Source organism: Stigmatopora argus, chromosome 11 (genome assembly GCF_051989625.1).
Source record: "Stigmatopora argus isolate UIUO_Sarg chromosome 11, RoL_Sarg_1.0, whole genome shotgun sequence".
Classification (NCBI taxonomy): domain Eukaryota; kingdom Metazoa; phylum Chordata; class Actinopteri; order Syngnathiformes; family Syngnathidae; genus Stigmatopora; species Stigmatopora argus.
The window spans coordinates 1,527,454-1,540,000 of record NC_135397.1 but is presented as its reverse complement, the minus strand read 5'-3'; the positions used below and the strand labels follow the sequence as shown (position 1 = coordinate 1,540,000).

Sequence of the window (12,547 nt, the reverse complement as noted above, 5' to 3'; positions counted from 1 at the left end):
TATATATATATATATTTTTAATGTAGCCAATGGAAAAGTGCACTTGTGGCAACATATTTTATTTTATTTATTGTTTTTTTTTTAAGTTTTTTATTAAAGTTCTAACCTAACCTAACATATATACACCAATGTAAAACGCGCAAACCCTGAACCACCAACACAAAATAAATTAAAATATATTTAACATAAACAGACTGCTGCAAATATTTGAGATGTCTTTTGCCCTTTTTACACTAATTTTAAATGGTGTTCTCATGTTTTGAACTCACAACTTGACCTTTCTAGCCTTTTGTGATGCAATAATCATCAATAAAAATATGGCCTTATTTTAGACTGGATGTGACAAAACGTTATTGCGGCTAGAGGTCCCCTCTGCATTTTGTTTTAACATTTACTTTAACTTTAAAAAGCACTGAACAGTAGTAATTCCCATCCAATGAGGCCAAATGATTGAAAAAAAATCCAGAAAATAAGAACAGTGAATAGAAACATTTTATTCAGAAATGTCAATGTCACACTTGGCAGTATTTGATGACGTTCGGTGAAATAAATGCAACTTATCCGTCACAAAAAAGTACATCTTGAAGTCTTGGCTTTGCAACGGTGGTCCTCAAGTGGAAAATGTGGCGCTCTATTACTCATGCGTTTGCGTTATGGCGTTCCATTCATGCCGCAATTCCAGTGAATAGTGAGTAGTTTGTACCTAAACGGTCGCAGAAGGTAAATATTACTTCAGGTGTTTCCGTTTTTGGTCTCCAGTCAATGTCGTATCCTATGGAGGTATCTCTCGGGGTCCCGCTCGCCGCGTCTCCTGGCGCCCGAACCGACGGGAGTTTCCCCGTCGCTCGACCTTCCGGCCGCTCGGCCCTGGGCGAGCGCGGCCTCGGCGCTCGTTCCCGTGGCCTCGGCGGGAGGCTGCCGATGGGAATCTTCGGAATCCGCCTCCTCGCTCGATTCCTTCTCCTGGCCGACCGGGTAACCCTCTTCGATTCTGAACCGGGGTTCCAAACGCAAGAACGTTAAAACAAACAAACTTGCGAGCGCAGGTGTAACTTTTAACTTCCCAGCGTCCAATTTTGTCTGGAGCGCAAAAGCAAATTCTGCTTGTTTATGTTCCTCGTTAAAATAAAATGGCCAGCGTTCTAAAAAGTTGACATTTTGAAAGCTTTGTGGGGGATAGTCCTTCTGTTTTACAATTTTAACTTGCGTTGAACTTGCGTATAAATGTGAAATTACTTCATAAAAATCCAAATGATGAATGTGAAATTACTTAGTAAAAATCCAAATTATATTAAGTTTTGTTAGTGATTAATTGAACTTAATATAATTTGGATTTTTATTAAGTAATTTCACATTTATACGTAAGTTTTGTTAGCGATTAATTGAACTTGCGTATAAATGTGAAATTACTTCATAAAAATCCAAATGATGAATGTGAAATTACTTAGTAAAAATCCAAATTATATTAAGTTTTGTTAGTGATTAAGTGTCAAACCCACTACTTATTTTATAATGAAAAGTCCGTCCGTAATGCACCTCTTAACATAATTATTGCACCCTTTTTGTAAATCCTACAAACTTTATTTCACTTGTTAAATATCATCATGTTAGTCTGCTATATGATATATTTAACTGAAATTGTTGATCTGAACAACCAACAATTTATGAAGGAAAATCTTTCAAATGATCATGGTTTGTTCCGATACTTTCCAACCGTTGGGTAAAAGACATTTTGTACCTGAGTCGATTGAAGGCTCGCATCCAGTGGGCGCCTTGGTTTCTCGGGCCCCTGCGGCGGCTCTCGGTCCGGAGTCCCGCCAGAGCCCGGGCCAGCTGGGCCTCGTCCCGGCGCCCCCAAACCAGGCGGGCCCTCTGCTCGGCGTCGCCGTCCCCGGCCGCCCTGAAGAGTCTCTGCAGCTGCCACAGTTGGACCTCGCTGAAGATGTCAGCCGAGCCGTGCTTGCGCCACAGGGCGGACGCGACCGCCGTCGCCGGGGGGACGGGAAGTGCGGCGTGCTCGGTTTCCATCCCGAGAGAATTGAAGGACTTCTGTGAGGGGAGAGTTGTATTTAGTCAATAAGCCAAACTCATATGACCCACACTGCTTTTTAGTTTGTTTTTCTAAAGCTTGTCTACTTAGAGGCAAGTCGATTGCTCCACTTTTGTAAGCGTGTTGCATGGCCGCTATTAAGTGGGACGCGAGCAGATCACCCACAGCCTCAGGCCAGATTCAATATGGGTCAGATAAAACCAGCTCGTTGAATGACCGGCCAATCCTTTTCACTGTTAGATACTTACTTTTCTAGTCATTGCACTTACCATGTATAATGTAAAATTACCAGTAACCTATCTGCACCCTGAGGGTTACAACAGTATTTACACTGAATTGACACTGCTTAACTAGTTCAACTGGTTTGTGCTTTTCGCATTAAATATCTTGAGTTTTTTTCTTTGCCTGTTCCCTTTTATTTTTGGTCGGCTAACATAACAAGAAGAAAATATCATAGCCAGTGATTGGAGGCATTATATCAGGCTTTAGGGGCAAAATTGCACTAGTTTGGGGCACTTTAGAGTGCTAACACAACATTCAAAATTCACTTAAGTTTCATCTTTAGTGCGCATGCGCGGCGTTTTCTGCTAGGCTAATTACGCACATGAAATGATAACTATTCTTCCCTCACGTGCTCAATTTATCTAAAATCTGCCTATGTGTTGTCGAAACAAATGCAAAAGACAGTTTAGACTTGCACTAACCCTTGTTGATAGTGTAAAAAATCTGCTTTTTCGAGCTACAAGTTTTAGCTATAGCCTAAAATGTATATCCTCCACGGACATAGTCACAGCTGATTCGACACGAAAATTAATTACTGATTGAAACAAATGGTGTTAAAAACGACGGTACGTACCTTACAAAACGTAGTGCAGAGCCAGTGTTCACTTGTCTCGATATTTTAAAGCTTTAGTCTGCGTTGTTTTCCCAATAAAAACTGTTGTGGTGACGAGCAGGACTTGAAGGATTTTGGCTCCTGGTCCATTTGTGCTATGCGAGTTAGCATAAATCAGTGTCACCGCGATGGCTAATGGGAGAAGAGGAATTCGGGTGGTGGGCGGGGGAAAGTCCTGCGAGGGCCAATCGGAAGGCGGGATCGACGAGTGGCACCGCCTTTCTGCTGACGTCTGCGCATTGACGTCAACGGCACGGGACGACGTAAGTGTGCACGAGATGAGCTTCCTGCGCATGCGTTGACGTCATTCCACAAAGGGCTTAACTGTATAATATTTCGGATGACGCAATTTCGTTATTGCCCAAATGCTAAAAAACAGTTGAAGCGTCGGTTAATTGATTTTAACGTGACAACAGACTGAATAAAACGAATGAAATGACCTCTTTTCAAGAATGCACGCTGACGTCATAAATAAAAAGAAATATTTGCCTTCCACAAAAATCGATTGTCAAACACATTAATACATTAACCAAGTTATACTTTACTTTGGTCAATAGCAACTGCTAGAGAAGCTTTTGGTGTTTAAAATTCAGTTTTGGTACAATGAAAGACTTATGGTGTCATAATAAATATTAATATAAATTATAACATATTGGGAGGGGAAGGCAATTAATAAATATATATGGAAAAAACATGAATAAACTTTGTGCACCCTTCAAAGATGACTTTTTCAGCAAAAGATATACAAATACATCTTTGGTACTTGAATGAGTCACCATTAGATAAAAATATATATTTAAAAATTGACGGGATTAAAATTAAAAAAATATATATGGGCCACTTCCATGTTCATGTGTGTATTAAAAGCCTGAAAAGCAATTTGGAAGGGAAGCTGACAAAAAAGTGGAGCATCATTTATGAAATGAATCATGTCCTAAAACATGTCAAAAGTGGAGTTCGTTATAGAAGTGTCAAGTCAAACGAGTGATAAAAGAGGAAGTTGCTTTGTCAGACATAACACACTTCCTGCTCTCTTGTCTGTCTGACACTTATGTTTAACTCCAAAACGGGAAGATAACAGTAGAGAAAAAAAGCAATAAAAGAGAGAAAAGGGAGGAAAAAAGTCTAGTTGAGAAGCAACATAGTAGCAATGGAGCCGCAAGAGATAAGAGAAGGCTACTTGGTGAAAAAGGTAAGAAGACGCCCTTCCTTCCGTCGATACAAAAAGCGTCCAATTCATTCATTGCAGTGAAAAAAAGTCTTCAGTAGCCGAACGTGACTTATTATTGCCTTAAGGCTGTTTTTGTTCTTTCCATCCCGTCATCAATTATCGGACAGCTGCGACCATGAGACAACTCGTGTTTAATTTAGTCAGTCAACATTTTAACTGTTTTCTCTGTACAATTTCTTCTTCTCTGGAAAGAAATGACACGAATAACTCAAGACTTTACATGAATTATTGACATTTTTTTCTACAAATGGAAAGAAAGAAAGAAATTGTATACCAATATGATCAATTCTAACTTGAATTTACTTTGTGATGCAAAAAAGTGGCACTGACGGCATTAGGGTCCCAATCTGTTTTAACTGGAACATTGTTTACACAATTTAGCATACAATTAGCCTAGCATGCATCTTTTTTGGGGATGTGGGAGGAAAACAGAGTACCCGGAGAAAACCCACGCAAGTACATGCAAAGCCGAGGACACACCCGGGATCGAACCTTCGACCCCAGTACTGTGAGGCCCGCCTATAAATATGCCTGTTGAAAATGTTTTGTTGACTCAAAGCGAACGGTGTTAAACTACTGGACGGCGATGTGGGTGGTGCTGTCCGAAGACGGGCTGGAGTTCTACAAGAAGAAAACGGAGCGGTCCCCCAAAGGGATGATCCCCCTCAAGGGGGCCACGCTCATCAGCCCCTGTCAGGACTGCGGGAATCGAACGGTACGTCCGCCGTGAACTCCAGCTCCTTGGGGCAAAGGATAATCGTAACGATAACAAGAGTGTTCCTCCGATTGGCCAGTTGGTGTTCAAGCTCACCACGGCCAGCAAACAAGAGCATTTCTTCCAAGCGTCGCACGTCGAGGAGAGAGAATTGTGGGTAAAGGACATCAAGAGTGCCATCCGCTGCCTGCAGGGGGGCAAAAAGTTTGCCAGGAAATCAACCAGACGCTCCATTCGCCTGCCCGACACCGTCAACCTCAAGTAGGTCTACGCTCTTGGCCCGCAGTTGTTCCCGTTTTAGCCACAGGGAGGCAGGACAATACAGTAAAGTCATTACGACTGCGCTAACCAAAGGGATTCATTGGGATTTTGTCATGAATAAAAAATATGGCTGGGAGTATTATTAGTAGTAGTAGTAGTAATGGTAGTGGTAGTAGTAGTGGTGGTAGGAGTAGTAGTAGTAGTAGTAGTGATTGCTGTAGAAGTAGTAGTAGTAGTAGTAGTAGTGATAGCAGTAGAAGTAGTAGTAGTAGTAGTGATAGCAGTAGAAGTAGTAGTAGTAGTAGTGATAGCAGTAGAAGTAGTAGTAGTAGTGATAGCAGTAGAAGTAGTAGTAGTAGTGATAGCAGTAGAAGTAGTAGTAGTGGTGGTATTAGTATTAGTAGTGGTAGTATTAGTAGTAATGGTAGTAGTAGTAGTAGTAGTGGCAGTAGAAGTAGTAGTAGTGGTGGTATTAGTATTAGTAGTGGTGGTATTATTAGTAGTAGTAATGATATTAGTAGTAGTTGGACTAGTAGTAGTGGTAGTAGTTGGACTAGTAGTAGTGGTAGTAGTAGTGGTGTTAGGAGTAGAAGTAGTAGTAGTAGTGGTGGTATTAGTAGTAGTAGTAATGGTATTAGTAGTAGTGGTAGTTGGGCTAGTAGTAGTGGTAGTTGGGCTAGTAGTAGTGGTAGTAGTAGTAGTAGTAGTGGTAGTGGTAGTAGTATTAGTAGTGGGGGGAGTAGTAGTATTGGTAGTAGTACTAGTATTGGTACTATTTTCTATTTTGATAGTGAAATAACAGAGTGACACTGAATCTGTGCTTATTGGGAAGTGAATGATTTCAACTTTGACCTCACCTGCCATTGTGTTCTGTTTGTTAGTGAGCTGTACACTCAGTTGAGAGACCAGGACAAAGGGGTGAAGGAGTTGAAGCTGGAGCAAGAGAATCGAATCTTCAACCACTGCTTCACTGGTAGCGTTGCTTCAAGTCTTCTTTCCTATGTAAAGTTCATATTGAGATTTGAATGCTATCCATTTAAAAAATGAATTAAAAAAAGGTTGTACCGTGGTGGATTGGCTGATATCCAAGGAGAAAGCCAGGAACAGGGTCGAGGCGCTCATGTTGGCCACGGGCCTCCTGAACGAGGGCTTCCTGCAGCCCGCCGGGGAGCTTTCCAAGGACGGCGCTGTGAGTGGGGATAAATCCATCTTCCTGGATCACACCCGAGCTTTTTACTACTTTGTAAGTCTGGGCCTTTCAATTCTTTATTTCGAAGAAAGGCTACTTTTCCAATTTTGACGACTGGCGTGTGGACAGGCCGACAGCGGCTTCTTTTGCGAAGGCAACTCCAGTGAAGACGAGAGTCTCGTCAAGGACGAATTCCGAGGGAATATTGTCAAACAAGGCTGTTTGCTCAAACAGGTAAGCCTTTCAAAGTGGCTAATTGCGCATGAATTTTCCCATCCCGGTGGCTTCCATGTTCCCAGGGCCACAAGAGAAAAAACTGGAAAGTCCGCAAATTCATCCTGAGGAATGATCCCGCCTTCATGCATTATTACGACCCCACCAAGGTGCGTATTAATATCTCTTCCAAATATAGTCACTGGGGTGGAAAGCCAAGTTTCGAAACTGTCATTGAGCCAAAGCTACTTTCCTCTATTACATATCCAATTTTACGTCAAATAAGCGAGTCAAAACCATCATTTCATGATATATGAAGGCTTATCTTGAGACAATTTGTACTAACTCTATTTGAGTATTTAAAAAAAAAAAAACTTGTCAGCCCTGTGGGATTGTGGTTAGCATGTGCGCCTTGCAGTTCTGAGATCAAGGGTTCAATCTCCAGATGCTTCCGACCTTCCCGTGTGGAGTTGACATGCTCTCCCCCGGCCCCCGTGGCTTTTCTACGGGTCCTCTGCTTTACTCCCACATCTCGATAAACATGTTAGTTAGGCTAATAGGATGCTATGTGAGGTTGTATTGGTACTAGTAGTAGTAGTGGTAGTAGTGGTGTCAGTAGTAGTAGTGGTGGTAGTAGTAGTATTAGTAGTAGTAGTGGCAGTATTAGTAGTAGTAGTGGCAGTAGTAGTAGTAGTAATGGCAGTAGTAGTGGCAATAGTAGTAGCATTGGTAGTAGTGGTGGTACTAGTAGTAGTATTGGTAATAATAGTAGTAGTATTGGTAGTAGTAGTAGTAGTAGTATTGGTAGTAGTAGTATTGGTAATAATAGTAGTAGTATTGGTAGTAGTAGTGGTAGTAGTAGTAGTAGTAGTATTGGTAGTAGTAGTAGTAGTATTTTTAGTAGCAGTAGTATTTTTAGTAGTAGTAATAGTAGTATTGGTAGTGCTAGTAGTAGTAGCTTTGGTAGTAGTAGTGGTAGTAGTAGAAGTAGTAGTAGTAGTAGTATTGGTAGTAGTATTGGTAGTAGTAGTATTTTTAGTAGTAGTAGTAGTATTGGTAGTAGTAGTAGTATTTTTAGTAGTAGTATTTTTAGTAGTAGTATTTTTAATAGTAGTAGTATTGGTAGTAGTAGTAGTAGTAAAACTATGTTTTTTTACTTCAGTGCTGAGTTCTAGTAGCAAGCGGAGGACAGGGAGGGAGTGGCTTCCATTTGCAAGTTTCAGCGTGGATTTTCACATTTTTTATGAATTTACAAAAAAATATATATATATTCGAGGGATTACTGTATTATTCCACCAAGTCTGCCTGCTCGTTTTGATTTCAAACGATAAAAATTGCGGATTATTGATGTAAAATACACTCCTCCCCCCAGTCACTATTAAGCATGGCAAACTTTGACAAAAAAGAAAAACTTCCCCACCAGGGCGATGAACCTCTGGGGTCCATCCACCTGCGGGGTTCCGTGGTGACAGCCGTGGATTTCGTACCCGACGGTGGGTGAGCGCCACGCGCTTTCGTTTCTACGCTTCCTCCTTTTTAAAGACTCGCCTCATTTCTCGCCGCCGCCATGGCAGCCAAAAGATACGACGTGGACGGCGACCTGTTCGAGATCATCACCCACGATGAAACGCACTACTTCTTGCAGGCACCCACCGCCCAGGAGAGGACCGAGTGGATCCAAGCCGTGCAAGAGGTGTCCAAAAGCGGGAAGTAAAAAATGAGCGGCGCCAATAGAAATGAGGGAAAATCCTCACCCTATTTTTCATTTTTTGGGGACTTACCGTATTTACTCGCATATAAGTCGCCCCCGTGTGTAAGTCGCACCCTTAAAATTGCCTTAAAAATGTTGAATTTTACAATTTCTCACGTATAAGCCACCCCCTGTGCCTTAAAAATGTTGAATTTTACAATTTCTCGCGTATAAGCCGCCCCCTGATTCACAATGTTCACTTACATCTTCATGGTTTTAATAGGGAGTACAAATTAGTTACATTGAAAGGGAAAATCTTATATCAAAAATATTTCTGAGATACTGTATGAGTCAAAAGCATATTATTAGGGTCAACATCATAAGTTAATATGACTGTCTTTGTAAATGCAAAATATCAAATTATTCAATTTGAAAAAGGAAATATGTCTATCTTAATGAGAACTAGATGCTTTTTAATAACAAAAATCAACATTTTCTTACCAGAAGTTTAAGATGTTGTGGCAGTCAAATTGCTTCTAATGTCGAAAAATCTCGATTTTTTTAGATGATTCATATTACTGCAGTAGTTGTCACTTTCTAACAAGAAATAAAAAAGAAAAAAAATCAATTATGTTTTATTTCATAATCACAAATGTACCGTATAGCTCACCAATCTCTGGGTGCAATAATAGCATGAGATACACATGACGCAAGTATCAAGGCTGATATTTTAACAATCGACCGCAAGACCTTACATCTCGAGACCCTAGTGAGGATAAAGCGGTTCAGAAAACGAATGAACATCTGCCTTATTCAAAGAAATGCAACATGATGGGTCGCATATTTAAACAGGAGCCCCACAATCTATCATTTGGGTACCGCGTAAGTACCTCAAACACCCCATTAGCATCATACTGGGGTGCCGCTCCATCAATAATATGGATTACCGAACAACGGGCGCCAGTGTTATTGTCGTTACCGCGGCGACAGGGGGGACACGTATTCTTCACAGCCACTCAAATGTGTTATTTTCTTAAGGGCTTCCAAATGCGTACGTAAATGAAATGGAGGCATTTGTCTCGTTGACGACACCCCGGCGCGGACGTATGAGGAAATATGGAAGTGTTGCTTTTTGTGACTGACATTTTTCATAGCGGCAATGGCCGACGGCCGTTTGGGGGGTCCCGTATCGATCGGTCTCGGGCGTTGCGATGAATTAGGAACAAGAGTGCTGCCATTCAATAGGACGCATGATGAATGCTAATGCTAAATTTCAGCACGCTATCCATAAAACAAATGTAGACGTAAACTGTAATGAGGTGTTGGAATGCTCTGGTGTGCAATTCCACGTTAGATTTGCATGCAGTACGTTACATATTTTCGCATCGGAATCCGAGCCATCTGATTGGCTGGATCTCAGTCACAATCCGATATCTTGGAAATGTTGAAAAATAATGGATTCCAATGTTTCGTCGTCTTTAAAATCATCTTTTTCCACCTAATCCCAATCTTGCAACAGAAGTGACATCCTTCCCTAACCAAGTTGTCATGACAACAACACTTAAATTAATATAATTTACAAAATGACAACCGTGACATCTGCCATGAACATTCATCGTGCCCGGACGTTTGGTCGCCCGGACGTTTGGTCGCCCGGGCGTTTGGTCGCCGGACGTTTGGTCGCCGGTCGTTTGGTCGCCCGGACGTTTGGTCGCCGGGACGTTTGGTCGCCGGACGTTTGGTCGCCGGACGTTTGGTCGAACGGACGTTTGGTCGAACGGACGTTTGGTCGCCGGACGTTTGGTCGCTCGGGTGAATATAATTTTGATAGCTGGTTTCAACAGCAGATATTTAGATATTAAACTCTCTCTCATGAATATAATTTTGAGAGCTGGTTTCAACAATAAACTCTCTGTCATGTTGTCAAACGTCCGGCGACCAAACGTCCGGAGACCAAACGTCCCGGCGACTAAACGTCCGAGGGCCAACATTCATTAACGTCCACTACAGTGACATGTTGTCAATTATGACGATCTTTACGACAACTAATTAAGTGTTACCGTCTTTTCAAAGGGTGAATAAATAAGTCCTAAAAATGTGACATATTTAATTCTGATTCAATCTAGTCACCGTCATCCTGCGTCCAATGAAAGTCTCTTTGAAGGACATCTCAGACAAATTGAAAGGAAACATTTCCTCGCTTATAAGATTAAAGTTCAGTGACCTTAAGCCCCGCCACCCCCCCACGCTTCAGGTCGTCCGAAGGGTTGCCGGGCAGAATCAAAAAGACAGTTCGACTCTTTCAATTTGCGCGTCTTCAAATAAAAGGTCTTCCGCCTTTGTCCTCGCGTAAAAGTTGGCCCGCGGCCGACTCGCCGCCGAATAAAAATGGATTCGCGTCGGCTCAATCTCAAGCGGGCCGAGGCACGCATCGACGGAGAGATGAATCAAGACGGCGAATATCTTCCCAGAGGGAAAAAAAAAAGCCAAACCACATTTCCCGTGATGACGGCGAAATGCGATTTTGAGGGAATGAACTTCATCCTACCTCAGTGCACTCATAAAATTTGACGCAATGTCCCCTTTTCCCAGCCACATTCATCTGCGTTTGTCTAAAATAATTCGATAAACGGGGAAATCCAGCACAAAAGGACTCCATTACAACAAAGCGCAGGATTACATTAAAATGGAACCTTTTACATGAGCTACGTCAATCATTTTGAAAAAGATAGACTTGGGAAAAAAAACCTCTTTTTCCTCAAAGCTTGCCTGCTCGTGATGAACTATTTAAAAAAAAAATGCCATTCAAATACACAGACAACATCAAAAGCTTACAGGAAGTAACTTTAGCAGCGATATAAAATAAAAATTCGGCTTTCCCTTCAAAATAAAGTCCCGTCGTCAACGACTGTCCATTTTCGTACGCGGATAAAATGCGGATTTACTTCTTTTGTGACCTCGTAATGTAAAGACGATCATTCCAATGTTGTTCTTTCTTAAAATTAAGAAAAACCAAGGCACTATTTATTCGCAAGTGGCTAACGAAGGGATGGCGTCTTTGGCGGTCGCCCTCATTGCCCGTGGCAAAAACCGGCCCTGCCCTTTGTGGCTGAAGACCAATACATAATGAGCAGGCGGGCATTTAACAAATGCTCGGTTGTTCATTCGACCTGTTAAAAGACACATTGATTAAACTGTTATAAACGCCAGCGCGAGGCCGGGCGACGACGGCGAAAACGATGGCGCTCATTATTCAGGGGCAGCCAATGATTTGCTGTCAAGATGGCTGTAGGCCATGGGTGGAGGGGGGGGGGGGGTCTTTAATGCAAACGGTCGCAGACCTCTGATGGTAAAATAAAGGGGTGTCAAAGCTGAGGCCCCCGGGCTGGAGGTGGCCAACAGGCAAATGAGGAACCTTAAAAATGTCCCGAAACCAGCAGGAATTGACCAGGAAATTCCTCAAAACCAGCAGGAAATAATCTAGAAATGCTCCAAAACCAACAGAAAGTTAACTCGAAATACCTCAAAACCAACAGTAAGTAACCTGGAATGCCTAAAACTGAAATCTGAAATGACCTGGAATGCCCAAAACCAATGAGAAATGACCTGGAAATGCCCAAAACCAACAGAAAGTCACCTGGAAATGCCTAAAACCAACAGTAAGTCACCTGGAATGCCCAAAACCAGCAGGAAATCATCTGAAATGACCTGTAATGCCCAAAACCAACAAGGAATGACCTGGAATGTCGCAAACCAGCAGGAAATAACCTGGAATTGCCCCAAAACCAACAGAAAGTCACCTGGAATGCCCAAAACTGAAATGTGAAATGACCTGGAATGCTCAAAACCAATGAGAAATTACCTGGAAATGCCCCAAAGCCAACAGAAAGTCACCTAGAAATGCCTAAAATCAACAGTAAGCGACCTGGAATGCCCAAAACTGAAATCTGAAATGACCTGGAATGCCCAAAACCAATGAGAAATGACCTGGAAATGCCCCAAAACCAACAGAAAGTCACCTAGAAATGCCTAAAATCAACAGCAAGTCACCTGGAATTTCCAAAACCAGCAGGAAATTACCTGGAATACCCAAAACCAACAGTTCGTCACCTAGAAATGCCTAAAACCAACAGTAAGCTACCTGGAATGCCCCAAACCAGCAAGAAATCACCTGGAAATACCCCAAAACCAACAGTCGGCCACCTGGAAATGCCTAAAACCAACAGTAAGTCAGCTGGAATGCCCAAAACCAGCTGGAAGTTACTTGGAATACCCAAAACCAACAGTTGGTCACCTTGAAATG

The 12,547-nt window shown here is 42.1% G+C and overlaps 3 protein-coding genes across 8 annotated transcripts in view; 1 reads left to right on the top strand and 2 right to left on the bottom strand.

Annotated features, from left to right (window-relative positions):
- Positions 1-474: 474 nt before the first annotated feature.
- Positions 475-3,072, bottom strand: avpi1 (arginine vasopressin induced 1). Its single transcript, XM_077612603.1, has 3 exons — positions 2,907-3,072; positions 1,739-2,049; positions 475-991 (listed from the first exon to the last, which is right to left on the bottom strand). The coding sequence occupies exons 2-3, from the start codon at positions 2,026-2,028 to the stop codon at positions 760-762; spliced, it is 522 nt and encodes a 173-aa protein (XP_077468729.1). The 5' UTR covers positions 2,029-2,049; positions 2,907-3,072; the 3' UTR covers positions 475-759.
- An 867-nt stretch (positions 3,073-3,939) lies between these two features.
- plek (pleckstrin) lies at positions 3,940-8,851 on the top strand. Of its 2 annotated transcripts, none has more exons than XM_077612587.1 (9): positions 3,940-4,137; positions 4,736-4,891; positions 4,971-5,152; positions 6,034-6,125; positions 6,211-6,395; positions 6,471-6,575; positions 6,641-6,724; positions 7,978-8,047; positions 8,200-8,851. In XM_077612587.1, the coding sequence occupies exons 1-9, from the start codon at positions 4,096-4,098 to the stop codon at positions 8,286-8,288; spliced, it is 1,005 nt and encodes a 334-aa protein (XP_077468713.1). In that variant the 5' UTR covers positions 3,940-4,095; the 3' UTR covers positions 8,289-8,851. The 2 variants fall into 2 exon arrangements, with proteins under 2 accessions (XP_077468713.1, XP_077468712.1); XM_077612586.1 differs by having other exon boundaries at positions 3,980-4,137; positions 8,129-8,851.
- Positions 4,544-12,547, bottom strand: part of prokr1b (prokineticin receptor 1b) — a 24,220-nt gene continuing 16,216 nt past the window's right edge. The window contains exons 8-11 of one of the 5 annotated variants that reach the window (XR_013303767.1): positions 6,218-8,841; positions 6,010-6,150; positions 4,988-5,078; positions 4,544-4,916 (exon numbers count right to left, since the gene is read on the bottom strand). The gene's annotated coding sequence lies outside the window, so the exon portion shown is untranslated. The other 4 variants (XR_013303765.1, XR_013303766.1, XR_013303764.1 and 1 more) reach the window with 4 other exon arrangements.

What these genes read in the sequence shown, in the direction of transcription:
- avpi1 (XM_077612603.1), bottom strand. Translation starts at nt 2,028, where the DNA reads ATGGAAACCGAGCACGCCGCACTTCCCGTCCCCCCGGCGACGGCGGTC. An exon ending in CGAGCCTTCAATCGACTCAG is followed by an intron (nt 992 to 1,738) that starts GTACAAAATGTC and finishes ACCCCGGTTCAG; the next exon opens with AATCGAAGAGGGTTACCCGG.
- plek (XM_077612586.1), top strand. Translation starts at nt 4,096, where the DNA reads ATGGAGCCGCAAGAGATAAGAGAAGGCTACTTGGTGAAAAAG. An exon ending in CCCGAGCTTTTTACTACTTT is followed by an intron (nt 6,396 to 6,470) that starts GTAAGTCTGGGC and finishes GCGTGTGGACAG; the next exon opens with GCCGACAGCGGCTTCTTTTG. An exon ending in CGTGGATTTCGTACCCGACG is followed by an intron (nt 8,048 to 8,128) that starts GTGGGTGAGCGC and finishes CCGCCATGGCAG; the next exon opens with CCAAAAGATACGACGTGGAC.